The sequence below is a fragment of the Theobroma umbraticum genome, unplaced genomic scaffold, assembly GCF_002168275.2.
Source record: "Theobroma umbraticum cultivar Fairchild unplaced genomic scaffold, ASM216827v3 scaffold_44.0, whole genome shotgun sequence".
Lineage (NCBI taxonomy): Eukaryota > Viridiplantae > Streptophyta > Magnoliopsida > Malvales > Malvaceae > Theobroma > Theobroma umbraticum.
In genome coordinates this window covers 1011547-1035415 of record NW_018397255.1, presented here as the reverse complement: position 1 = coordinate 1035415, position 23869 = coordinate 1011547, and the positions used below count along the sequence as shown (strand labels likewise).

At 36.0% G+C, this 23869-nt stretch overlaps 4 protein-coding genes, 1 non-coding gene and 1 pseudogene across 6 annotated transcripts; 4 read left to right on the top strand and 2 right to left on the bottom strand.

Annotated features, from left to right (window-relative positions):
• Window positions 1-239: 239 nt before the first annotated feature.
• LOC110409714 (transcription factor bHLH110-like) lies at window positions 240-3082 on the bottom strand. The gene is made up of 7 exons (XM_021419155.1): window positions 2739-3082; window positions 1691-2324; window positions 1256-1387; window positions 1081-1146; window positions 870-935; window positions 607-666; window positions 240-463 (listed from the first exon to the last, which is right to left on the bottom strand). The coding sequence occupies exons 1-7, from the start codon at window positions 2864-2866 to the stop codon at window positions 344-346; spliced, it is 1206 nt and encodes a 401-aa protein (XP_021274830.1). The 5' UTR covers window positions 2867-3082; the 3' UTR covers window positions 240-343.
• Window positions 3083-5265: 2183 nt separating this feature from the next.
• On the top strand, window positions 5266-5337 carry TRNAH-GUG (transfer RNA histidin (anticodon GUG)). Its single transcript has one exon. It is a non-coding gene; the product is annotated as a tRNA-His (tRNA).
• A 1499-nt stretch (window positions 5338-6836) lies between these two features.
• Window positions 6837-10713, top strand: LOC110408781 (mitogen-activated protein kinase 7). Of its 2 annotated transcripts, XM_021417859.1 has the most exons (3): window positions 6837-7716; window positions 7811-8237; window positions 9800-10713. In XM_021417859.1, exons 2-3 carry the CDS (start codon window positions 7815-7817, stop codon window positions 10481-10483), a joined length of 1107 nt encoding a protein of 368 aa, XP_021273534.1. In that variant the 5' UTR covers window positions 6837-7716; window positions 7811-7814; the 3' UTR covers window positions 10484-10713. The 2 variants fall into 2 exon arrangements, with proteins under 2 accessions (XP_021273534.1, XP_089638652.1); XM_089782526.1 differs by lacking the exon at window positions 6837-7716 and having other exon boundaries at window positions 7779-8237.
• A 2941-nt stretch (window positions 10714-13654) lies between these two features.
• Window positions 13655-15129, top strand: LOC110408931 (bZIP transcription factor 11 pseudogene; annotated as a pseudogene).
• Window positions 15130-18154: 3025 nt separating this feature from the next.
• LOC110408968 (HECT-like ubiquitin-conjugating enzyme (E2)-binding protein) lies at window positions 18155-21898 on the top strand. Its single transcript, XM_021418139.1, has 6 exons — window positions 18155-18588; window positions 18950-19034; window positions 19164-19940; window positions 20109-20369; window positions 20914-21106; window positions 21796-21898. Exons 1-5 carry the CDS (start codon window positions 18174-18176, stop codon window positions 21071-21073), a joined length of 1698 nt encoding a protein of 565 aa, XP_021273814.1. The 5' UTR covers window positions 18155-18173; the 3' UTR covers window positions 21074-21106; window positions 21796-21898.
• Window positions 21573-23729, bottom strand: LOC110408969 (AAA-ATPase At1g43910-like). Its single transcript, XM_021418140.2, has 2 exons — window positions 22267-23729; window positions 21573-22180 (listed from the first exon to the last, which is right to left on the bottom strand). Exons 1-2 carry the CDS (start codon window positions 23263-23265, stop codon window positions 21701-21703), a joined length of 1479 nt encoding a protein of 492 aa, XP_021273815.1. The 5' UTR covers window positions 23266-23729; the 3' UTR covers window positions 21573-21700.
• Window positions 23730-23869: the final 140 nt, after the last annotated feature.

Here is a 23869-nt window from a genome sequence, read left to right as displayed (position 1 = left end):
CTTAAGAGTGATTTGAATTAAACCGTTATGCATAGATCTCATATCAATTCTCATTTTTAATTGTATTCACCTTGAATCTAAATGTCTTGTTGGGCGTAATGAATGTAGGGAAGTTTTATGCCAAGTTTAAAAGCCTTGTCAATTTGATGATCCCCTAATAAACATTCTTTCATGGAGGTTGACAAGTATACATATGATCAGCCAGCCAAAGGTCCAAGTCTTCTTTAAGCAGACCTTGAGCCGACTCCTACCTGTAGTAGTTTATAATTTTCATAATCCCAAAAGCCAAAAACCATATTTCTTACGTACAACCTCAAGTTTTTTTCAATAGGGGAAACATTGCCTAAATGCCACCATCGCAGCTATTAATAAAATATGATGCGTAAGACTGGGGCACAAGGCATAGTCCTCTACTTCTAAGGTCACGCTTCTGCTCTTCTTGTCCTTCCGCCTCGTTCGAACCCTGCCAATCAGAAGAAGCTTGTGATTTTTTTTTACTTTTGGCAATAATGGATTATTCTGTTAGTGGTGATTAGTAATAAGTTCCAATCATTTAGCAAAGCAACTTTATGGTTTACTGAGATAGCTAGCTAAGGAGTTTCATACCACTTGAACTGTTCTATAAAGCTTGCTTTGTGATGACTTCATAAATGGCACGCTCAGTGTCTGCAAAAGGAAAGGGAAGAAAACGAACTTGTTCAGGATCCTGAAGCAACTGGGTTCTTTAAGTTAATTAGCTTCTTTCTGCAGAAACCTTCTTGTATTCTTGCCTATTTGGATATATGGATCAAGAGTATGCATGCAAAGAATGAATAGCCAAGTATGAATACAGTAAAAAGAAAGAAAATAACCCAAAGTGAGAAAAATACCTGAACTTGGTCATGCAGGAACTGGATGTACCCAATGGCTTCTGTTAACACAGTGGCTGTGTCTGTCTGGCAATCATTCCATACAGAGAAAATTCAGATACGTAAGCATGGCCCAAATATCATTTTAAGTTTTTAACTTTCTAGTCTAACTCTCTCATCTCATTCACTCTTAGTGGATGGTGATGAGGGCGTAACATGGAGCGAAATGTACCTTGCCAAAAGGTGCTACCAACTTCTGAAGGGCTGCAACCCTGTCTCCTAGTTTCTCCTTTCTAACCTAGTTAAAAAATCCAAAGCCCTGGCTAGTCAGAAATTGGAAACGAGAAAAGGGGAAAAGAAACTATCCAACTTGAAGAATTAATTGGTAGTGGAAGTATCAGTATCACCTTCAATGTTGGGCATGGGGATCGTGACGTTGAGGACCGATGCTTCTTAGCAGCTGTTTGGGATTCCTTTGTCTCAGAAAAGCTACCAGGCCTCTTTGTGCTTGTAATCGATCCACTAACTAAGGTTGATATCTTTATGATGATAAAAAGAAAAGCACTTCTCAGTCTATGGATTCCGAGAGGAGAATCATGTTAAAGTGATCAACAAGAAAGATTGCAAGGATGGCCACATACAGTATATATATAGAATTGAAAAAGAACTCTTTTTTGGTTGATGAGTTTGAAGGTGTATTTGTAAAACTAGAAATTAATGGAAATCAATCCATTTCCTGTTTCTTTCCAACCTCAGGCTCTTCCATTAATTAAAGGCCTCAAGCAAATCTTAATTCACATTGTCTGCTAAAAACTAAGACTATAGGAGAAAGAGATACTCACTTTATTGGAGCTGGTGGATGGACTATCACTACGTTCTCTTATGTGATCATGGCCCATAAGAACACTTCTGCTTAGTTTCCCAGGACTATCAAGTAAAGATTGATTACAGCTCCCACCATCATATGTAGAAGTCAAAAGATCCAAGGCCTTCAAGTTCAAGTCCAAAGAGCTTGAAAACAATGTAGAACACAAATCCGAGGTGGAAATATATGTACTTGGAAAGATATGATTGAAGTCATATCTGCTAGATGCTGCTGCAGTTCCCAAACATGGGGACTGATGAGCATTCCTGTACAAGTCTCCTGATGAAAGCTGCAGCTCAGTCATGTGGTTAGCAATGGAGAAATTGCTGTGCCATAGATTTCCTCCAAGATCACTAGATTGAGGATATATATAGTGTTTTTTAGATGGTAAATACGAGTCCTCTACACCGGAGTGGCAGTACATCATCTCACTCAGTTTGGGGAAGGAATCTGACATCTCATCTTTGATATTTGCAAGGAGAAACTCACTGGCAGATTGTTGGTTGAGGCGATCTTGATTCATGGAAGTCCTGATCAAAGGCGGTGCCCATAGATCCTTTGATTTTGGGATGGTTTCAGTCAGATTCCTATTGTATTTGCTACCAATATTCCTGCAAGAAGAAAAACAACCATAAACGTAACATATACAACATGAAGACATAACTGAATTTACCATTATAATCAATTCAATATATACTGAAAATCAAAGAAACCTCAAATAGCACGAAACTTGTCAATATTAAAGTTTCTATAGGCTTTGGGTCAACGAAGATGTCTTAGATTCACATGTCTTATTGAATTTTTTTCCTTTTTTCCCTTTTTTAAGTGACTAACTTCGAGTTCAAGGGGCATACGTTGCATGAATAAAAACAGATCGTATATAGAACTATATACGTAATAATCAAGAGTATCAGACGAACAGTTTACTTGTAAGTAAGCTTATGCACTAAACCATGGAAGAACCGATGCTTTAACCTTTCCAGGGAAAGCGAAAATGAGAAGAACTAGCAGCTAGTAATACTTACGGAACGAGGCTCGGGTTCCATTCATCAGACGCTGATACTTCATGATGGCCTGTTTGAGTTGCCAGAGATGAATATTTAACATACTGTTCTTGAACCTTAGGGTGACGATTGAGATTTGCAGACTCCATAATATGGTTCCAGTAAACACTTCAAAAATACCAAAATCAAGCAAGCAAACCTCTCCTTGAGGTCTCTTTCTAAGGAATAATATATATTCAGTAAAGCATTTTTCTCCCTTGATTTTCCTCTCCCTTTCCCTGCAACTGCACGTCTCAGCTCAAAGGAGCATCTGAAAGAAAGAAAGATGAAGATAGCATATACCCCTTCAAATTAATGAGGTTTGCAAGAAACTTTATGCAGCTTCAGTTGCTAGTGAACCCTATGACTATTATATATATAATAATATTGGATTAAACTTCTTTTGCCCTCTGTATTCTTTCCAAAGGCACATAGATAGATGAGACATGATTTAAATCTTGATTTTGGAATTGCTCTAAGACACCCACAAGAAGCATCTGAAGAAGGAAATTTTCTGTTGAAAATGCTCCTTCTTTTTCACTTGTTCAAAGACCTTATATTAAGCAATATATATATATCTATAGGCATATTGTAGGGTTATCATTCTAAAAGTTAAAAAAATAAAAATAGGTTGTTAAATCGTAGCCACCATGGCATGCGCAGTATATTAAGTTCTGCTTTTACGGTATGCCATGATTAATCTATAATAACAGTACCTTGTACTCGATAGAACAGCCATACAAGAGAAAATAGGATACTCTACCGAGCTTGTATATGGCCGTATGTGAGCAGATTTTGGGTAATTAATTAATAAGAAGGAAATACAAAACTTGTAGCAACATGAAAAGTTATGATTAATGACTTGCAGATTCTCGCCATTTAGAGTAGGATATATGTATACACACTTCATTTTCTTGTTTTATTTATTAAATAAATATATATATCTACACACACGTGAAATTTATTGATTATGTGATTTTATATTAAAAAATAATACAAAAAATCATAGTCCAAATTATTGAAAGAAGTATGCTGCTGAATTCTCACAAGGTGTTTTATGGATGCAGTAGATAATCAATTTCAAGTTTCAAAAACCAATAATTCAAAGAGAAAAGTGAAGAATCCGAGCTAAGCAAACTGATATATATATATATATATATATATATATCAATCTTATGATCAAGGGAGAATATAAAAAACTATAGTGTGATGGTGCTGGTTGCTCAACTTTCAGAGAATTGTTTGATTAAACAAAACTAAGATGTCTTTTTCCAAAAAGAGAACCATATAATAAGCAAAATAATGAACCCCCAGAAAAGTTAGCTCAGAGGGAAAAAGCTGGTAGGAAAATGCAATATGGGGATTATGGGCGAGATTGCTGAATTGTCGTTTGCGTTTCCCTTCCTGCTTTCCTAGAGTCTCTCCAGGCTGCACCGATCATCCACAGCTTTTTCATTCTTAAATCATTTTCTTCATCAATCCTCAAGTTTCAACATAGGGTTGCTCTCTTATTCAGGGTTCAGATTGTTTCCCAAGGTTTCCCTGGTGGATATCAATGCAAAAACAAGACACTGAAAACAGTGCAAAAAAAAGGATTGAGTTATCAGATAATCAAAGGTTATTTGAAATAGTGAACTAGTTCAATCTCGCTGTCTAGTTTTAGATTATAGGGGGCAAAAAACTATCCAATTATTGGAAGAACATTGGGATTCCAAGATGCCATTTTGTATGTTTATAAGTAGATTGGAATATAAAATTCTAAGTGAAAGAGCACCTAGACTGTCTAATCCACTTGCATACATAGGCACCCCCACAACTGGAATCCACGTTGGGATGCATTATGCTTTGACAATATTTAAAAATGTAAAGGGCATGGAAATACAATAATATCTGTTACTACTATACTACTATACTTTTTTGCAGTCATTGTACAGTCAACCAGGCTCAAGGGATTTCTTTAATTTCCATTGCTTAGATGAAATAGGGAAATTTCCAAACTTCAATTCCCAACACTAATTTTATGAAACTTTAATTCTTTCCATCAGTTCATCTGCAGAAACACAGCAAAGGGTACTGTCAAAATTTGTCTATGTTACTTTATAGATTGCCAAGAACATAGGCCTAGCCATACACCCTTTGTTAAATAAACAATGGGAATTTGTTTAAACTTATGAATGAAAAATCGCAGTGAAATTGGGAAAAGTTAATACTACTATAGAAAGTGGCAAGTCCCTGAAAAGGAGGTGTAAAGTTGCCAGAATTAAAGATGTTTCAAGAAGAAGACAAGGCATTTGAATCCTGGAAGAATATATGCCCACTTTTGTTAGCATATAGAGCAGAAAATCCCGGTATCCGGGACCATGCTTTTTTATTTTACCATTCATTAAGTTCAAGGTCCTTTCAGGGAAGAATATCACAAGCACTTGGAGACGGAGTATATTAGATTACATGATAATTTGAAAGAGTATCAGGATATAAATAAATTCATTTTCGGTGCTCAGGCAATAATGTGGCTGTAGTTTAGTGGTAAGAATTCCACGTTGTGGCCGTGGAGACCTGGGCTCGAATCCCAGCAGCCACAACTCTGCTTCTCACCTATTTTTTTCTCCATTTCCTTTCCAAAATTTTACATGCACAATTGCAGTTGAGTTCCCTAGTCTCTCACAAGTGACTAAGCCCTGCAGAAAACAACACAGTTATAGCTACAGCTATGAAAAACCCGAAGCCATGCTTATAGCTTCTGCCTTTGGGCATTGCAGTTTCTGTCTTTGGCCTAAGGTTCCCAATCTTCTTGCTTTTGTTTCTTGCAGCTTCTGTTTTAAAGCCCATAGAAAAATTGCTGATCCGGTCAATGTCTTTCCCGAGAGATCTTGAGGAAAAGAACCTCCATCCACATGCGAATATACACCCCCCCTCCTCTCTTTCTTTCCATTTCTCCTTCTAAGTCATATTCTTTCATTACATGTGGCTCATGCATGTGTTTAACCCATAACAAAGACAGATGATCCACGCTTATATATATTCGATGTCCTCTTATAAAATTATGTAGAAAATAATTAATAAAATAAAATCTCATATTAGAATATGTGATTCATCGGTTGATACATCATATCTCTGATTAAAAAATAAAATTTAAATCTCTTTTTCATAATTCAAAAAAAATTAATAAAATAATTAAAAAATCTTTCTAAATATAAATAAAAAATTTGTGAGATTCATTCATTTTAAGTTCTCTTATTATGAATATTAGACAAATTTAGATATCCAAATAACTGTGATTAAATCTTAAGAAATGGACAAAAACTAGTGGCATTAGGTCAAATTGATAGTAGCTCACCGACATTTAATTAATTATCAAGTTTTGACGAAAGGCAAGCCATGATCTTAGAAATAACCTCTCATTGATCCATCTATCTAGTCTAAAAAATTATGTCAAGTCTTGCTTTTTAGCACTTTGCCCTGCACCCCACCTACCTCCCTAACTAATAGATTTAAGTTAACCCCCATCTCATGTGCAAACTAATCCGATAAGAGTTTAACATAAATAAGCTTCATCAAGAAGCGACTAAGCGTAATTAAGATTTGGTCATCCTCAAATTTTGAGTCTTCTTTTTGCTCTCTGTTCGTCTTTTTTGACCCTTTCTTTGATAAGATATAGAATGATTAATCTCATAATTACTCGATGACGTTTTCAACCAATGGAGATGAAAAATGCTTTTTAAAAAGTCTAAATATGTAATGTAATAGCCATTATTTAATCTTAATCATGCCCACATATCGACAAATGAAAGCAAGCCAGCAGGCCTAAAATGGTGAGTACACGCGGGGGCCAGCCGTTTACTTTGAAAGGGAGAGAGGAAATCGAATGTGTTGGTTTGAAACATTGACGAGGAGTTTGAATTTTGGGATGGATTGATGATTGAAGGAAACCAAAGCCAAAGGCAAAGGGCGAATGAGTTCAAAAGGAAGAAGCATCTCTTCCACGTTTTCATAAATGCAAGCCAACTTTTAGCCATTGGGATGGGAAGCTCTCGGCTCCAAGCCGCCTCACCAAAAAAAAATAAATCCCCATTATCAACAAAATGGGTACAATTAATGGGAATTGTTTGATAACTTCATGTAGTTATATTGTGTTCCTCGTTTGTTAAAGGAAAGTAACATGTTGAATTATTGATTGGTCACCTATTTTAACCATTTGCTTGAAACAATATGATTTCATCTTGTTTCTTATTACCAAATGCTAAGCCTACAAAAGAATCATCTCAAAACAGTAACTTTCTTTTCCAGTTTAGTATTTAGTAAACATGATAAAGTCTTTTCTTTACCCATTATTGTGGGAAGTGGAGAGAAGATAGAAGTTTCAAGTTTGTTCGTGGCAAAGCTTAAGCAAGCCAAGGCTGCAAATTATCTGCAAGCGAAAAAAAAAGGGGGGCAAACGGATAAAAGGTTCAAGATTGTTTGTGCATGAAGAGAGAAAGAGGGAGGGGTGGGGGGAAAGAGAGATTGTATTGATATTTCCTAAAGCCCCATAAAACCAAAACAATACATAGCTGTCGTTTATGCCTCAAGGGGAATGCCGTGTGGGCGTCACGTCCCTGCCCTTTCCTGTACATGCTCTCTTATACATCTACTCTTTCTCTGTCTGTTGTCTCTTTGGGTCTGATCAGTAATTAAGAATCAGATCAGATCACTTCTCTTTGTTTTGGATAAGGATTTTGCATAAAGACCTAACTTTTGTTTTTTGGTGAAGACAAGTAGAAGAGTTTGGGTTTCCTTTTTTGGAAGAAATGAGTGTGAAAGTTTGGAATTTTACCGAGAATTATTTGAAAGCCGGTGAATTTGGAGTTTGCTGATAGGTTAAAGAAAAGGGTAGCAAAAAAGTTGGGATTTCTAATCTTATTTAAGGAAAAAAGTGAAGAAACTGATCAGAAAAGATCAAAGCAAAGAAGTAGAGCGGCAAGTAAGAATTGATTCCAAACCCCCTTTTTTCCTTCTTGTTTTTCTGTTAAATTTTGGTTTTTTATGGTGATTTGTTTTTTCTGGCAATTTCACAGAGGAATGGCGACGCTTGTGGAGCCACCGAATGGGGTGAGGGCAACAGGGAAGCATTACTATTCAATGTGGCAGACCCTTTTCGAGATTGACACAAAGTATGTTCCAATCAAGCCTATAGGGAGAGGAGCATACGGCATCGTCTGTTCATCAATCAACAGGGAAACCAATGAGAAAGTCGCTATAAAGAAGATCAACAATGTGTTTGAGAATCGTGTTGATGCGTTGAGAACTTTGAGGGAGTTGAAACTTCTCAGACACATTCGACATGAGAACGTGATTGCTTTGAAGGATGTCATGATGCCAACTCAGAGAACCAGTTTCAAGGATGTTTATTTGGTTTATGAACTTATGGACACGGATTTGCATCAGATTATCAAGTCGTCTCAGCCGCTTTCTAATGATCATTGCAAGTATTTTATTTTTCAGGTACTGGGAAACATCCCCTTTAATTTTGTAAAGTTCGATTATTGGAATTGCTGCTAATGTTATGACTTGCTCATTTTTATTGTGTTGCAATGTGAAATGTTGAAATGTTTTGCTGAATTACAGTGTTTTACGTTCTGTTGATGTCATGATGGTAGATGAAACAGATAAATTTGTATGCCCTGTTCTGAAGTTTTTCCTTGGCTTTCCAATGGTCCTGGATTATCTGATATGATTTTGTTGATTGAAGTTTTACATAAATAGATATATATATTTGGGTCTCTTGAGTTGACATTCACCAACTGTAGATGGTAATTTTGGTATTAGGTGCATAATGAGTATCTATGAGTTTGCATCATTGTTTCTAAGTGCTTATCATAGGTTATTAGACTTGTTACCATTTTGCTGTTTGATTTCCCTTTTTTGCAGGGCATGTACACTGTAAAATGACAAGTTTGTATTAATAGCTATCCTTTGATACTTAATTTCTGTGCATTCTTGGGTTTGGGATTTGATGAGTTTCGTGCTCATCTGGTCCCTTCTTGCATTTAGTTCAGCAGAAAAAGGAAAAAGGTGATTATTTATTGGGCTTATTGTAACAACTTGTACTGGTGGAAATAAACTTGTTAGTAGATTCATTATGGTACAAGATGATGACAGTCAAGCAACAGTTGAAGGAATAATGATGCATTTCATTGATGGAGAGTTAGTTATTTAGTTCACCTTTATTTACAATCATAAAGGCCAGAATAATATGGAGTGTGCATCATTCCATTCTTTAGCAAGGGTCTTTTCTGATTCAATTAATTCTGCTTCTCGCTTCTTTTATCTTCCCTTTTCTCAATCTTATTAATGGTTCATTTGGGTTGCTTTCTTTGCAAATGGTAAATTACAGATCCTCTTTTATAGCTTTTTCTGGTTGTCAGCATAACCGCTTAGTTAAATATTTATGGACTGATTTACATAGTAATTGTCAATAGGATAGGATAGGCATCCAACAATAATGATGTAAACTTAGAAAATTATATTGCTTCTTCGCAATATGTAATACAGAGTACTTCATCACTATTATGAGTAAAAGTTAATCTCTATTTTCATCTCATTGCTCATCATATGCATTCTTTAACAAAGGCCTTTCCTCATTTCTGGTTCACTTTGTTTCAGCTTAATCCTCTTTCCTTCTCCGTTCACTCTTGTTTATGTTTCATTTGATTTCCTTTCTTTGCAAGTTAGTAAATATTTTTAAACTCCCTCTTACAGATTTTTCTGGTTGACAAATTTACTGGTTCATCAAATTCTAATACACTGATTTCTATTTTGTTAACAGGATAGGACATGTAACATTTAAAAGTAAAATTAGAAAGTATGCCGCTTGTCTGCAATACCTAAGAGATAAGAAACCTTCTTGACTGTCTTATATAGAATATTATGAGTAACAATAAATCTCTATGACATTGCTATGCTTAAGAAACCTGGGCTCCATTTAAAGATGTACATGAGGTTCTAACCTCTTTTTTCTGCTTAGTATTTGTCTGCTTGTTACTAACCTTTAGTACATACTACAGTTACTACGAGGGCTGAAGTACCTCCACTCAGCAAACATACTTCACCGAGACTTGAAGCCTGGGAACCTTCTTGTCAATGCCAACTGTGACCTGAAGATATGTGATTTTGGGCTTGCCCGAACCAGCAGAGGCAATGAACAATTCATGACAGAGTATGTTGTAACCCGCTGGTACCGTGCACCTGAGCTCCTACTCTGTTGTGACAATTACGGGACCTCCATTGATGTTTGGTCAGTAGGATGCATCTTTGCAGAGATTCTTGGCCGGAAACCTATCTTTCCAGGAACGGAATGCCTCAACCAGCTTAAGCTAATTATCAACGTCCTTGGAAGCCAGCAAGAGGCTGATCTTGAGTTTATTGATAATCCCAAAGCCAGAAGGTATATCAAGTCACTTCCTTACTCTAGGGGCACCCACTTTTCCCATCTATACCCCCAGGCTGATCCATTAGCCATAGATTTGCTGCAAAGGATGCTTATTTTTGATCCATCTAAGAGAATTACTGTCACAGAGGCGCTTCTACATCCTTTCATGTCAGGGCTATATGATCCAAGGTGCAATCCACCTGCCCAAGTCCCAATCGATCTTGACATAGATGAAAACATGGGAGAACAGATGATTAGGGAGATGATGTGGATTGAGATGCTTCACTACCACCCAGAGGCTGCTTCTCTAAATGCTTAGATGGCATTGTTTTAGCTATGCATGGTTCTGTTGCTTTCTTATAATGTGCATTCAGAACCAGTATTATTGTTTGACCTAGAAGAACACTGTTGAGAATTCTGCTGTGGAACTTAGCAATTTTACCAAGATTTTGATTTAACATCTTGTTTATTAGTTTGGCTTCTTTGTAGCAAACTGTGGCTCATGTAACTTGTAAATATTTATGCTATTAATCTGGAGATTTTTGCCCATTCTGTGTAGTTTATTGATACATTATTCACCATTAACTCTTCATCTTCTTCTCAATGCCATGACAAGGATGAGTTGAATATCCTTAAAGAGAATTAGAGCAATCTGAAAAGAGGCATTTTCCACATGTAGATCTAAACAGAAGAGGGCAATGAAAAAAATGTAAGAAGGGAAACTAGGCCCTGGCAGAAGTTGGGCTAAGATTAATGCCTAGTTTGGCATTGCTGTTAGAAAAAGCTCTGGTTGGCAAAAGCACCTTTCTATGTGCTTCTGCAGCTGGAGAAAGATCATGGTCTAAAAAAGTGCTTTTAAACCCAATATTAGATGGTATTTGACATTGTGTTAATTGTTAAAAGTTGTTTTTTGATAATCAAACGCAATGTCAAACTCTTGTCCGAGCTTAAAGGGAGAAAAGCCATTACCAAAACAAAGTAACTAAGGTTTCTCTTGCACAAATTCAAAGCCTGGAGATCATTTTTGAAGAGCATAAAGCTTCCATCCCCCTTTCTCCATGCTTTTGCTTTACATATATGATCAATTACTTTTGCATTTTTACCTTTTTTTTGCCTGTCACGTATTTAGGCTTAAATCAAGGTTAACGTAGCTTTCATCCTGGTTAGTCAAACTATAGTTGTACCCTCAAGGTTCCTTCAAGATATCAACTTAAGCATGGCCTCCCCCTCCCGCCACTTTCACCCCTCGTTTTCTCCTCTGCTCTTTTCTTTTGGTCAAGCACTTTAACACTCATCTTGTTGCAGGTCCAACTCTGATATACTTCATTTCCATAACCTAAAATGTAGAACACAACAATGGTTGCACTTTGCAGCAAATAGGAATCTTCCATGGCATTCACACGTTTGAAGGGTATACTTTTTCTGCAAAAAGCCTTCCCATATTTGTCTGCCAGCTTTCACTGGCTGAGGGGCCCTTCTACTTTTTTTGTGTGTTGAATAACAAATAGAAATTTGGTCCCAACCAGCCAACGATTTTCAACATTTTTAAAAGAAACCAACGGGTTCTCGTACATGAATGTCCTGATATCATCGCATTCTTAGGCAACATTAAAATACTTTTCTTATGGCTTACCAAGACATCGCTGTTTGTTTCCTGAGAAATTCCGCGTGACAACCATTAACTATGGGTATCTGGCTGTCGGTTCCTCCTTGGATAATTAACCATCCTTCAGGTGGGGAAGATTATTTATCAATAGTGTCATTTTTTTCTATGAATTCGTACACTTTGAATTCAATGCCATATTTGTTTTCGGATAAATTCTTTACGATTTTAATTTTTTATGTACGATATGTTTTAACTTTTTTAATTAATATTTTATAATTTAATAAGTAGTCAAAAGATTAGTCTAGGGAATCTTAAATATAAATATGTTTAAGACTTTAATGGAACCATAATCATCTCCTGGAGTAGCACATGCTCTATATTGTACAATTATTTTATCCAACGCAAACTGACAAGTAAAATGTTATAGTTCACCTGATATCAAATGTATTTATATTATAATCACGATTTTAAATGATTCGAGATAGCATTTAAATATGTGTTCGATGCATTTAAAAGGTCAGATTTTTATATTTATATTCATTAACTGTGTAAATAAGAATATGTTGTATTGCAAAAATTGATGGGAGAATTTCTACTGTGGAAGAAAGACAAGCAGAGAGGAAGATGATTGAACAAGAAAGTCGCTTGATTTAATGATTAAGAAGTTGAACAAGATATTCCGGAAGGCAGAGGAGACGGCCGCTGCCTTGTTCAAAGCAGCATGTGGAACTCGTTTTCTGTCCCAAGTGCAAAGCGAAAGACATTACAACAGTGTTGGAGAATGGACCGCCCTTCCACTGGCACTTTGCCTTGTCTCTGCATGAATGATTTGTTGTCTCCCTTCTTTTCTTGGCAGCTTAGCTTACAAATAAAAATGACTAGTTCAAGCAAGGAAACAAGAAATGGATTGATTGAATCTGATCATTTGGAATTTACTTTTATATTAAATAAAATAAGGAAACGGATTGGCGTGGAAATCCATGATGTGTGAACCGGTTCAAATCTATATCACCTTACTGTATGCAGAAACTAACCAATGCTTGTAATTAGGAAAAGAACCCTCTCCTCCTCCAATGAAGCTTTTGATTTCCTTCATTTCTTAATGGAAGTGTGTGAGATGACTTTCAGCGGAGGGTTTGATTGCCCTGTTGCTTAATTAGTAAGTTAGACGTTAGGGATATGCTAAAAGGTTAGTAAGCATGATCTTCCAAACATAAACTATGGAAAAAACCGGCCATGAGCTTGAAATTTAAGAATATGATGGCAACCACAAAAACAGAAAGGGGAGCACTCTGGTATTTCCAACGTAATTTAATCTGAATTGCCTCTCCTAGCCATGAGGGTGCGCGTCCTCCTCTGGCCTAGTGGCCTCTAAAACTCCAATTTTTAACTGGGGCCAATGTTCAGAAAAGCTGACATGAATGCATGTGATTTGCACGGCTTAAAATCACGACAGATCTCCGTGGAGAACATTGACCTTTCTTCCGCTCCCGGAAGCATTGTTTCGTCGTCGTTGCCGCTGTAGGACGGTAAAAACCATTGTTCTCCAATCTGTATCATGGCATGAAACTGCCACTATTGATGTTAATTTGGTATTCATGGAAAGAAACTTTTGATCAAGATTTTGTATCAGCGGTAATAACCCATGCAAACTCTCAATCCTGAAACTTGGGAAGTTATGAAGAGCAGAACATGTATGTGTGGTAGCGGTAACTTCTAACATTCATGGAGATTTACTGCGAGCTGACAGACTAGCAAGAAAGCGACTGTCTTAAGCCGACAAAAGTGAAAGACCGACTTTACATTGCTGTATGGCAGTTAAAATAGTTTTCCCGTGGGTGGCTATCTGTGACCGCGAGCGAGCGAGCGAGATTGCCAAAACCAATTTTGCGCGTGCTACTTCATGTACAAATACCCTACACTTTCAACATTCTAGACGCAATTCACTTTGTTTTTCTTTTCCCCAATATTGTAATGCAAAACTGCAATATTGTTTGGTGATTTCTCCATTAGTTTATCTGTTTCCAATGGGCATTTCCTGTCTATAAAGTCCACCATGAAATCCCACATCTGCCTCTTTCCTTTCTCATCTTGATTTTCCCCTGTCTCTCTGCAATCACCTCTAGATCTCTTCCATAACTCTCTCAGGTTATCTTACATACTGAATGTCCGAGTCTCTTCGGTTTCTGTGCTTTCGTCTGGCTAGAAAATCTTTTTGATGCTCAACATCTTGTTCTTGATGTTTGAGACTCATGTCTCCCCCCGTACTCAGTGAAATCCTCCTCTCTGGTTTTATGATCAACTCTACTCTCAGGCGCAGGACCCATCTTGTTCAATCTTTCTCTGTTGTTTTCCTTTACTGGTTCTACGTGTTTTCATGAACTATCTGATCTTTCTGTAACTCCATAATCAGCCCTTAATTTTCTTTAGTTTTTCTTACCTATTTTTCATAGAGCATAATCCCATATTTGAGATCTTTCGAATAATCAACTTACTTCTGGGTCCTGTGCTATTCCTTTTTCCCAAGCATAGTCCAGTAATTATTGCTATTGTTTTTGTTTTATAACCGTTGTCGTTATGGCTACTTCAAGCACCGGGGCATCTTCAGCTTCAAGCACGATGATGAGAAGCTCAAGTTCCGATGAGGATTTGCAGCAGATTTTGGATGAAAGGAAGCGCAAGAGAAAGCTGTCCAACAGGGAATCGGCACGTCGGTCTCGGATGCGAAAACAGAAGCACATGGATGATCTGACGGGCCAAGTTTCTCAACTCACAAAGGACAACAACCAGATCATTACAAGCATGAACATCACCACACAGCTTTACTTGAACGTTGAGGCTGAGAACTCGGTTCTTAGAGCTCAGATGACTGAGCTCAGCACCCGGCTGCAATCTCTCAACGAAATCATCGATTTCATAAACTTAAGCAATGGGGTTTTCGAAAATGATCACAACTTTGAGGCTGCCCATCATCATCATCAGATCAATGATGATACCTTCATCAATCCGTGGACTTCTTTCTCTGTCAATCAACACTTCATGGCTTCTGCTGACATGATTATGTACTGAGCAATCATTTCTATGCTGTGAAATCCTGGCTTTATGGTTGTTGATTGTTGCTCTTATTTCTAATTTTACAGGTGTTGCTTAGATCCTATTGGAGAGAGCTAGAGCTGTCCCCCCCTTTCTTTTTCTTGTGTTTTACTTCATTTAGTTTGTTAAGGCTTTGCATAATCAAGGGATGCATGGGTGGAGATTTGTGGTAATCAGACAGAAAAGTTGGCAATGCCATAGCTGGGCTGTTACATTATTACTGTAAAGTTGCCATTTCTGGTTTTTTAATGTAATTATCATTGCAACCCCACACCTTTCAGCAAGTTTTTTAAGAACAAAAATTCTTATTAGCTAATTTTTTGAGTTGTGATCAATGTGTACACTTAACTGCTAGTTACGACATTTTTGAAAAAAAAAATCATGTTTTCCATGAGAAATATAGCAGAAATTATTTCACATTTTTAAATAATTAATCATGTTTTCCATTAGCGTTTTCACTAGTTACTCCTGATATAATATGTTGGAAAGACTAATAATGATGTCTTATATATTTTTAAGGGTTTATACTGTCAATCATAGAATACCACTTCATAAATATGTAAATCTTTCAAAATAAAATGTTTTAAAATTATAAGTATTTTTTAAAAGGTTTTTATTTTTAAATTTATTTATTAATGAGATAATAATATTTAATTTTATTTAACAATATAATAGTATGATGATGAGATGGGACAAAAGAATTATCTAAGAATATAATTCTAACTTTTTTTTTTTTTTTGGATTTCATGGCTGGAAAAATCTAGGTGGGTCTCTAACATACTATTATTACATAAGATCTTAATAATTAGGTTGCGGGTATTTGCTGGAAGGGCTTCTTCGTTTGTTCCTAAAGAAAAAGGGTCTAATTATTGGCAGTGAAAGTCCATTACTAGGGAAAAAAGCTAGTCATGCAAATTAAATAAGAATTTTTTAAAAAATAAAATAAAATAGAAATCCATGATCAATCCACTTAAACGACCTGGCTTTGCAAAATTAATCAATCATTAAAATGATTGTTGCGTGCTCATTTTCCTTTCTTTTTGCGTGTGTTTTGTTTAACGAAATTAAATTATTATTTTAATTAGTACTGATTAAATATGAAAAGTCTAAGCAATTAAAGCATATAATTATCTCCAAAATTAAATTCCCACAAAAATAAAAAGGAATTTAAAACATGTGAATTTATGTTATGATCGTATTTTGACCAAGTGAATTCTTATAAAATCTATTCAATTTTATTATAAAGTTTTTTTTTACATGAAAATTTTTAAATGTTAAATTGTTTTGGGCTTCAATTCTAAGTGAGAATGTATAAAATAAATTGCATTTGAATATAATAACAAATTTTTTTATTGAATTAAACCATTGATATGATGTTGCCTTCCAATTGTATATTTGTTTTTCTTAATTTGAATCATAATTTGAGAAAATAAAAATGTACAAATATTGAAGAACAAGTAGATCAAAAAAAGAATTACAACTAAAAATGGTTTAAATTAGTCAATTCTCAAACCAAAAAAATAAAGGAATAGTCAATTATTCCAAAAAAATAAAAACTCAACTGAATACCAAATTTCCTCCTGGGCTTGTCTTCACAAACAGACGATTAGAAAATTGAATATAATATTAACCTAATAAAACATGACAACACTAGAATTAATTAATTTAAAATCAAAGAAGTTTGTCCTGATCCATCTTTATTTAAGCAAAAAGAGGAATAAATTAACCAAAGATTCCTCAATTATGACTCAACCTTCAAATTTTCCCACCATGATCAATTATAACAAGTAAAGCTAGCACTTAGAGACAAATTATGTCACATTTTAGTCACAGATTTTAACTTAATTTTGATATGTTCAATTTGTTTAATTATTTTTTTTAAAGTTTAATTAATTTGATTTTCGAAATTTTTATAAACTAAACCGACCAAATACTCACCAGTGATCTTCGTTGTTTCGATTTTCTTAAGCTATTAATTTATGTTCCCTCATCCTTTTTAAAGTCAAATTATAAGGTGTATGTCACTTTTAATTAAATAGTAAATTTATTTTAATATAATATAATCTTCGACGTAATTCAAAAAAGGAAGGAGTGCTCATAAACATTTTCACTATATTTTAACATTACGAATATTTGTATGTCATCTACGTATATGTAAATTAATATACATGCTTTATTATAGGAAAAAAAGAATTAATAATTAATGAAACTAAGAAAAAGATTAGCATAAAAGTAAAGGCTGCCCATTATGGAGTGTAACTTTATGCATAGGACATTTCTTGTGTCATAAATTATGTGTCAAAATAAAGGGAAAATTAAAAAAAAAAAGGGAAAGTGGACAAAGTTAGGTATTAAATTAGACAAATCCATGCCATTCCTCCACCACAAATCAAACAAACCAATCAAGCTCACAAGTGTAATTAATTCCTATTAAATTATTGTTAACCTTTTTCTACAAGAAGATGATGTTGGCAAGCAACGCATATAAAACCCCATGCTTAATCTTTTGAATTATTAACTATAATAATCATATTATTCCTTCCGGACTACGTTTCTTTCTTTTTATTTATCTTTTTTTTAAATATCCCAAAATAAAATTATTTTTTTTCTTAAACATCGAAAACTCTTCCGTTTATGTATTAGAAATTTATTTTGCCTGATTTTTTACTTGTTCATATGAAAAATATTTTTAAATTTCATATAAAATATATTAAAAATCAAATTTTTTGTTTTAATCGCCTGAAAGATAAAAAAAAAAAAAAACTTAATACTTAGGGATCGGAAAGAGTTAAAATTAAGAGAAAGCAAGCATATTAGGGGGGAGGCATGTGGCCAACCATTTATGAAAAAGGCGCACATGGCCAAAGAAACAATAAAAAGGTGGTTAATTTCTTAATCAAGTTTAGTGGAGTTTAATTATTTTAATTGAATTGATTATGACTATGTGGTAATGACTTTTTTTTTTATTTATTTAACAAAAATTTGGTGTTTAGTGAAGTAAGTTGAAACGAGAGGAGCAAATTAAGAACTTTATATCAACATTATTTTAATTAAAAAATTTAATTATTTATGTTAAATATAATCCTTATTTTGCAACTATATGAAAACTAGATTACTTATTGAGCTATGCATTATAAGATTGGCCCTTTCTAGCAAGTCAATGGGCCTTGATCCAAAATCTCTTATTTGGCCGGTTGGAGCCCGATAAGGGTATTTCAGGAAATAAACTGAAAACCATCCGTTTTAAAATTTAAGCGCGTAACACACACTGACTCAAAGTATTTACCTGAACACTGGAAGCGAAAGAGAAATGTCAATGGAAAACCCCAAAAACCCTAGAAAATGGCGGTTTACATGGGAAGCCCAATCTCATTCTCCGATTCTCCGTTTATTCCTCTTCGATTCGCAAATAAAACCTTCGGTTCAGTGCAAGAACCTCAAAGTTCAGCTCAATCTCTTTCAATCTCAGCTTCTCGTTTCGTGGCTCAAAGAGGAGGAGGAGGAGGAAGAGGTGACGGTTAGGGTTCCGATTCCTAGAGTTTTGATCGATTCTGAATCTCCGGTGAGTTTTCGAGCTTTGGATGATCACATTGAGGTCAAGCTCGTTTTGCTTCTCCCGGTTGGTCATCCTATCGTTTCAAGCTTTGATTCGGTGTTGAATTCGTCTGAAAATGGCGATGATGCGCTCGCACCGGATGCAGCAACGCCGCTAGTGATGGATACTGGTTAGTTGAAAAATTATCCTTTTTTTTTCCTTTTTCAAAGTCTGTGCTTGATTTTTCAGTTTCGTTTAATTTTTATTTTTCGTATTTATCTTTATACTCTGGAAGTTAAAAAGCAAAAGGGTAGTAGTATTGTCAACAATTAAAAAAAATGAACTTTTTTGAATAGAAAAAAACTATAATGTTGATTTTACTTTTATAGTTTATAATCAAAAATTACGTTCGGGCATTAGGGTTTTTTTTTTTTTTTTCTGTTCGGGCATTAGTTACATTTTAGGTTTTTTCTCAGTTCTAATGACAACTGAATGAAGGCTTAAATTATGAAATTCTATGCTTGATTCCTTCTTTTTGTTTACTTTCTTAGATTTGAAGAGTCTGTCATCAATTGAAGAAGGAGTGCATTTCTACTGCAGAAATTGCTCAATTAGGCTGACAAAAAATCCTCTTAGGTAGGTCACGTGTTTTCATTTCATTGTGTTCATTAGTATCAGCTTTGAATATATGTAACTGTTTGATACCCCTTTACTAGTGTATGTTTTCTCTTTGTTTATTTTGAGAATTTTGATTAATGTGTGTAGAAATTTTGTGGACATGCCTTCGATTGACTGGCGAGAAGTGGCTGATAATTGGTTTGGAGCTTGCTGTTGTTCATTTGGGGGTATAAGTGAGAAGATGGTGACTAGATTTGCAAATTCCTATACATGTGCTAAAGGTGTGGGCCTCTTGAGCTTTACCACCGTTGTTCTTAGCAAGGATGACTTGGTGGCATGTAAACTTTATAATAGAACTCAAGAACACCAGCCTGGATCAGATTTTTCTAGTGACTGTGTTTCGAGTGATGAAATGTTAAGTTCTCGAGAGAGCACAAATGATTTATGTGGGAACCTGAGCTCCATGCATCTTAAGAATGATAGTGTTACTACAAATGTGCTAGTTACTAAGGAGGAAGCAAATGGTCATAAATTATTTTCTGCATTACCTGTACTGGATGTGTCTGAAAATGAGACATCAGTGCTAGGTTGTTGTGTTCATACAGAAAATCACATTCGAAATCATGTTGATGAAGGTGGCCCACACAATGTTTCTGAAACTTGCCCAGTGGACGAAAACGCTTCAAAGCTCTTGGCTAATCAGAAATTGTTCCTTAATGGTTCTCTTGGAAATGCTTTTATGGCTAAATCCTACAATCTCTCAATGGATATTGAGTGGATGGAATTTGTATGCCCTAACTGTTTATCGCTTCTCGGAGCTTATCCTTTTGATAATGGTGGTGCACCTATAGATGGTGGCGTTCGACTCTTTAAATGCTACATTTCCACTTGTACATCAGCTGGTGGATTGGATGATCTGTTCAGGTAGCAGAAAACCATTAGACAACTTTGCACAATTACCATAAGAAACTTTGGTTGTATTTTTTGTTTATATATGTGAGCCATTTTAGTGATTAGAGAGCTGTGCAAATGTTTCTTTAGTGTAATTGATGAGTTTCAAACTGTGGCCTTAAGTTTGCTCATCATGAACAGGAAATACAGCTTGGAAAGAATGTTCACAAATCAGCTGCTGGAAAATGCAAAAGATGAATTATCATTTCGAACTGTGGTTAGAGATTTAAAAACCAAGTCTCCCTTGTTGCAAATTGTTCTGTTAAATCCAAATTCTTGGTGCTGTTCTGGTTATTGTTTGGACTCAGCCAGTGCAATGGAATCTAGTTTGAAGTTAGATTTACTCCCTGTTATCAAGGTGCTCTTTTGTGATTGCAGTGAATCTGCAGCATCTCAGTTAAGGTTAGTCTGAAATGAGCTCGTAATTTCTCTCCTTTTTTCCTCTGTTAGCTAACAAAAGAAACATTTCCAGTGTCTTCTTAAAAGATTACATTAATTGTTTCATGTTGAGGAAACTTTTGACGTTCTTTGTCTTATGTTCTGCATTTTTGACATGAATTTGGTTCTTTTTCCTCACTCTACAAGATATGGATCCTCTATTTTGTATTTTGTTTCCAGCTGTACGTTTTTAAATAAGGGGAAATTAAAATAAGGAAGAAACACAAAGTCAAAAACACACCTAATACTCTTGAATGAAGTGAGAAATGAATAATAATCCTGATTTGGCGCTAATAAAACTTTCATACTTGAAACATAAAACTAAAATAGCCGTTAGAAACTTAGAATTGGATGGTCAGCTTTTACACGATTTAGAAAACTATAATGTTTGTCATTGCCTACCCCAATATTACCTTGTGAAAATTTGTTTTCTTCTACCTTCATGTATTTAACTTGTCAGTATCAGGTTTGTTTCAGTCCACCAAAATAAATATTTCCTCTTATGCAGGTTATGTGAAGATTGGATAGCAAGGAATTTAGCTGATGTGGTTTGCATGTTTACACGGCAAGTAGATGAGTTGATTCAATCTCTAGCATCAGCAAAAGATATACTTCCGCCTTCATATAATTTTCTCCAGGATTTACCTGTTTCATCCTTGCAGCGGTAGAGATGGTTGCTGGTTTGATGATGGCTTTGATCGGTAGGATACTAATTTGACAACGATACAATGTGTTTTTAACTCTTGTGAATACAAAGGACAGATAAATGAAAATAGATAAAGCATTACAATGGTAGCAGCTAAACTAATGAGTGCATCTCTCTTCCCTTTCAAATGTTCCGATACATTTAGATTTTAAAATTATTTAAATCTGCGATAGAGATGTGTGACTATCAATAAGAGATGAGAGCTTAGGTTGTTGATGATAGTGACCATTAAATTTTTTATGAAGGGGGACAGCGATAGTCACACAAGGGATCTTTTGACATCTCTCTATCTCTAAAGCTCCAACAAGGATAATTTGAATCCATGACATCTCCCTATCTCTAAGGCATGATCTTTCCTTTTTGTTTAGATTTAGATTTTCTTGAAGTTATGGTTTGGTGCAAGAACCTATGTGTTTACCAAGAGATTTGAGTGAGGAAAAGCATGTGACGTGCTCTTGATCTAGCATTTAATTATCATTGACGAATAAGAAATAAGTACCAAGGTACAAACATTTCATTTTCTTTCCATCTCACTAAATTTGTCTTGTAGCAACCCAAGACAATGGTTTCTTTGCAGTCAAGTTCCAAACTAGGTCAAATATATGCATCTTGTTTCAATCTCGGCATGCTCTGAATTTTTTTGTCTTTCACCTGTCTTTTCCTCTCCTTCCTTTTCTTCAACAGTCTTTTCCTCCTCCTCAGCTCCATCTTCCTTCGTTTTGGTCTTCTTCCTGTTGAGAAATTCGATGAGACCATTGAGTGCGGCTTTCGGCTCATCACTGATCATAAGTTGTTGCGCCACTTCAGCTGGAGTAACTTCAACACTTTTAATGAGATCATCGATGCAGGCAAACACTTTGTCATCTTTGATTCTGAGATATGTAGCTGCCAGCTTTCGGAATCCTGCAGGAGTGCAATATCCCATGTAAATATGCACATCCATTCGCCCTGGACGTAGCAGAGCTGGGTCTAACTTTTCCTTGTGGTTCGTGGTGAAGATTATGATTCTTTCGTCTCCGCAGCTCGACCACAATCCATCAATGAAGTTGAGTAATCCTGACAGTGTTACCTACAAGAATTATGTTAAATTAAGTAAAGACAGGTGTACCTAAACCTGGAAATGGAAAACTAAAAGACAGTGAAACAATGAATTACCCCAGGATCGATAGCAGAAGGACGATTCGGTTCATCTCCATCTTCTTCCCCTGGTTCTTCTTTAACTTTGGCTCGATCACGTGACACATTCGTGCTACAATCTATGTCCTCAATAAGCAGAATGGACTGGTTTGTGGTGGAAGTGAGTATACGCCTGAGATCAGCATCGTTTCGGACACTTTGGAACTGAAGATCATAGATATTATATCTCATGTAATTTGCAATTGCCGCAACCAGTGATGATTTTCCTGTCCCTGGAGGTCCATACAAAAGGTACCCACGCTTCCAGGCCCTACCAACGTTTTCAAAAAATTCCTTGCGTTGCACAAATGAGTCAAGATCATCCGTTATGAACCGCTTGAGCTCTGGCTCCATTGCCAGAGTCTCAAACGTGGCCGGATGCTTGAAAACTGCGGACTCCCACATGGAATATTCTTGGTCATATGTGTAAATGCTGAGGCTCTCACGCTTTTTAAGAATTTCTTGTGCGGTTTTGCTGATGTAGGGAAGGTACTCCTGCTCAACTCTTTCTCTGAGGCTTTTCTTGCAGGTCAAGCTGAAGAATCTCTTGCTAGGGATGTAGTACTTTTTGGTCTCAATTGAAGAGAAAGTCCACTTCAAGCGCATGCCCTCAAAATCATCCATGATCGTGCAATCTACAGGGATGCTTCGTTTGGGCGGAGCTGTTGGGTCACTGGAGTCATTGGAACCTACCATGAGACTGTCGCTGGAAGGCCCAATTCTGGTGGGCAAGTAGACCTCAGCAGCACGAAACATTAGGTTATCAGCAGCTTGCCAGCGGTCTTCGATGACGAACGTGAAGTCTGAAGAGAAGTAAGCGGATGTCAACTCGGAAAATTTGGACGCGACGTAGTTCCGCATCCGTTCTGGGAGCATTTCATTCAACATCGTACGGATTAGCATGGCCATGGCCGAGATAGAAGCATATGCGGAGACAAGGGCGGAGAAAGAAGGCAGCTCTTTCAACAGGGTAGCCATTCTGCCCTCTGTTTTTTGCTTCCGTTCGGAAAAAAGAAAAAAACACGGAGAAACAGATAAGGTTAAAAGGGAAAATGAAAAGGAAAACCTCAGGCGAGCAAGCTGACTAAGGACCCAGGAAAGAACCTTGAAGCTTGCTCCTTTTTATCTTCGCAGGAAAATGTCTTCGCAGGATCCAAATTGTATCAGGAAGGATCCTGGAAAAAGACATACGGGGGGGCCGAACTGCTTGACTGAAATTCTGAAACTGGGTCGATGGTGACATCTTATTTTGATCAACATTTCCAGGTAAGCCATAGGAAAAAAGGTAAGGAACATATTCATGTCAGATATTTAATAACAAGCACTGTTGTTTTCTCCTTTTTACCTTTTTTTTTTCATTATTAAATTTTCTTCATTTGTCTTTCTCGGAACATTAATCCTTAAGAAATTGAAGTGCCCTTGGAGATTGTGGCAGCGGCAATGTTTTTGCTAATCTCAATAGGATAAGCAGTGCGTCATGCATCTTTTGCACGTCAAGATGTGTTTGGAATTGATACAAAAGCATAACAAAATTTTGCGCTTTTGAGCTGTAAAACTTTGGGTTTTTTTTTTGTTCTTTTTC

Coding starts and splice junctions, on each gene's coding strand:
- LOC110408968 (XM_021418139.1), top strand. CDS start 18,174: ATGTCAATGGAAAACCCCAAAAACCCTAGAAAATGGCGGTTTACATGG. Junction 18,589..18,949: donor GCCGCTAGTGATGGATACTG/GTTAGTTGAAAA, acceptor TTACTTTCTTAG/ATTTGAAGAGTCTGTCATCA. Junction 19,035..19,163: donor CTGACAAAAAATCCTCTTAG/GTAGGTCACGTG, acceptor TAATGTGTGTAG/AAATTTTGTGGACATGCCTT.
- LOC110408781 (XM_089782526.1), top strand. CDS start 7,779: ATGGTGATTTGTTTTTTCTGGCAATTTCACAGAGGAATGGCGACGCTT. Junction 8,238..9,799: donor GCAAGTATTTTATTTTTCAG/GTACTGGGAAAC, acceptor TACATACTACAG/TTACTACGAGGGCTGAAGTA.
- LOC110409714 (XM_021419155.1), bottom strand. CDS start 2,866: ATGGAGTCTGCAAATCTCAATCGTCACCCTAAGGTTCAAGAACAGTAT. Junction 1,388..1,690: donor CATCCACCAGCTCCAATAAA/GTGAGTATCTCT, acceptor ATCATCATAAAG/ATATCAACCTTAGTTAGTGG. Junction 936..1,080: donor TGGTAGCACCTTTTGGCAAG/GTACATTTCGCT, acceptor AATGATTGCCAG/ACAGACACAGCCACTGTGTT.
- LOC110408969 (XM_021418140.2), bottom strand. CDS start 23,265: ATGGCTACCCTGTTGAAAGAGCTGCCTTCTTTCTCCGCCCTTGTCTCC. Junction 22,181..22,266: donor CTTCTGCTATCGATCCTGGG/GTAATTCATTGT, acceptor TAATTCTTGTAG/GTAACACTGTCAGGATTACT.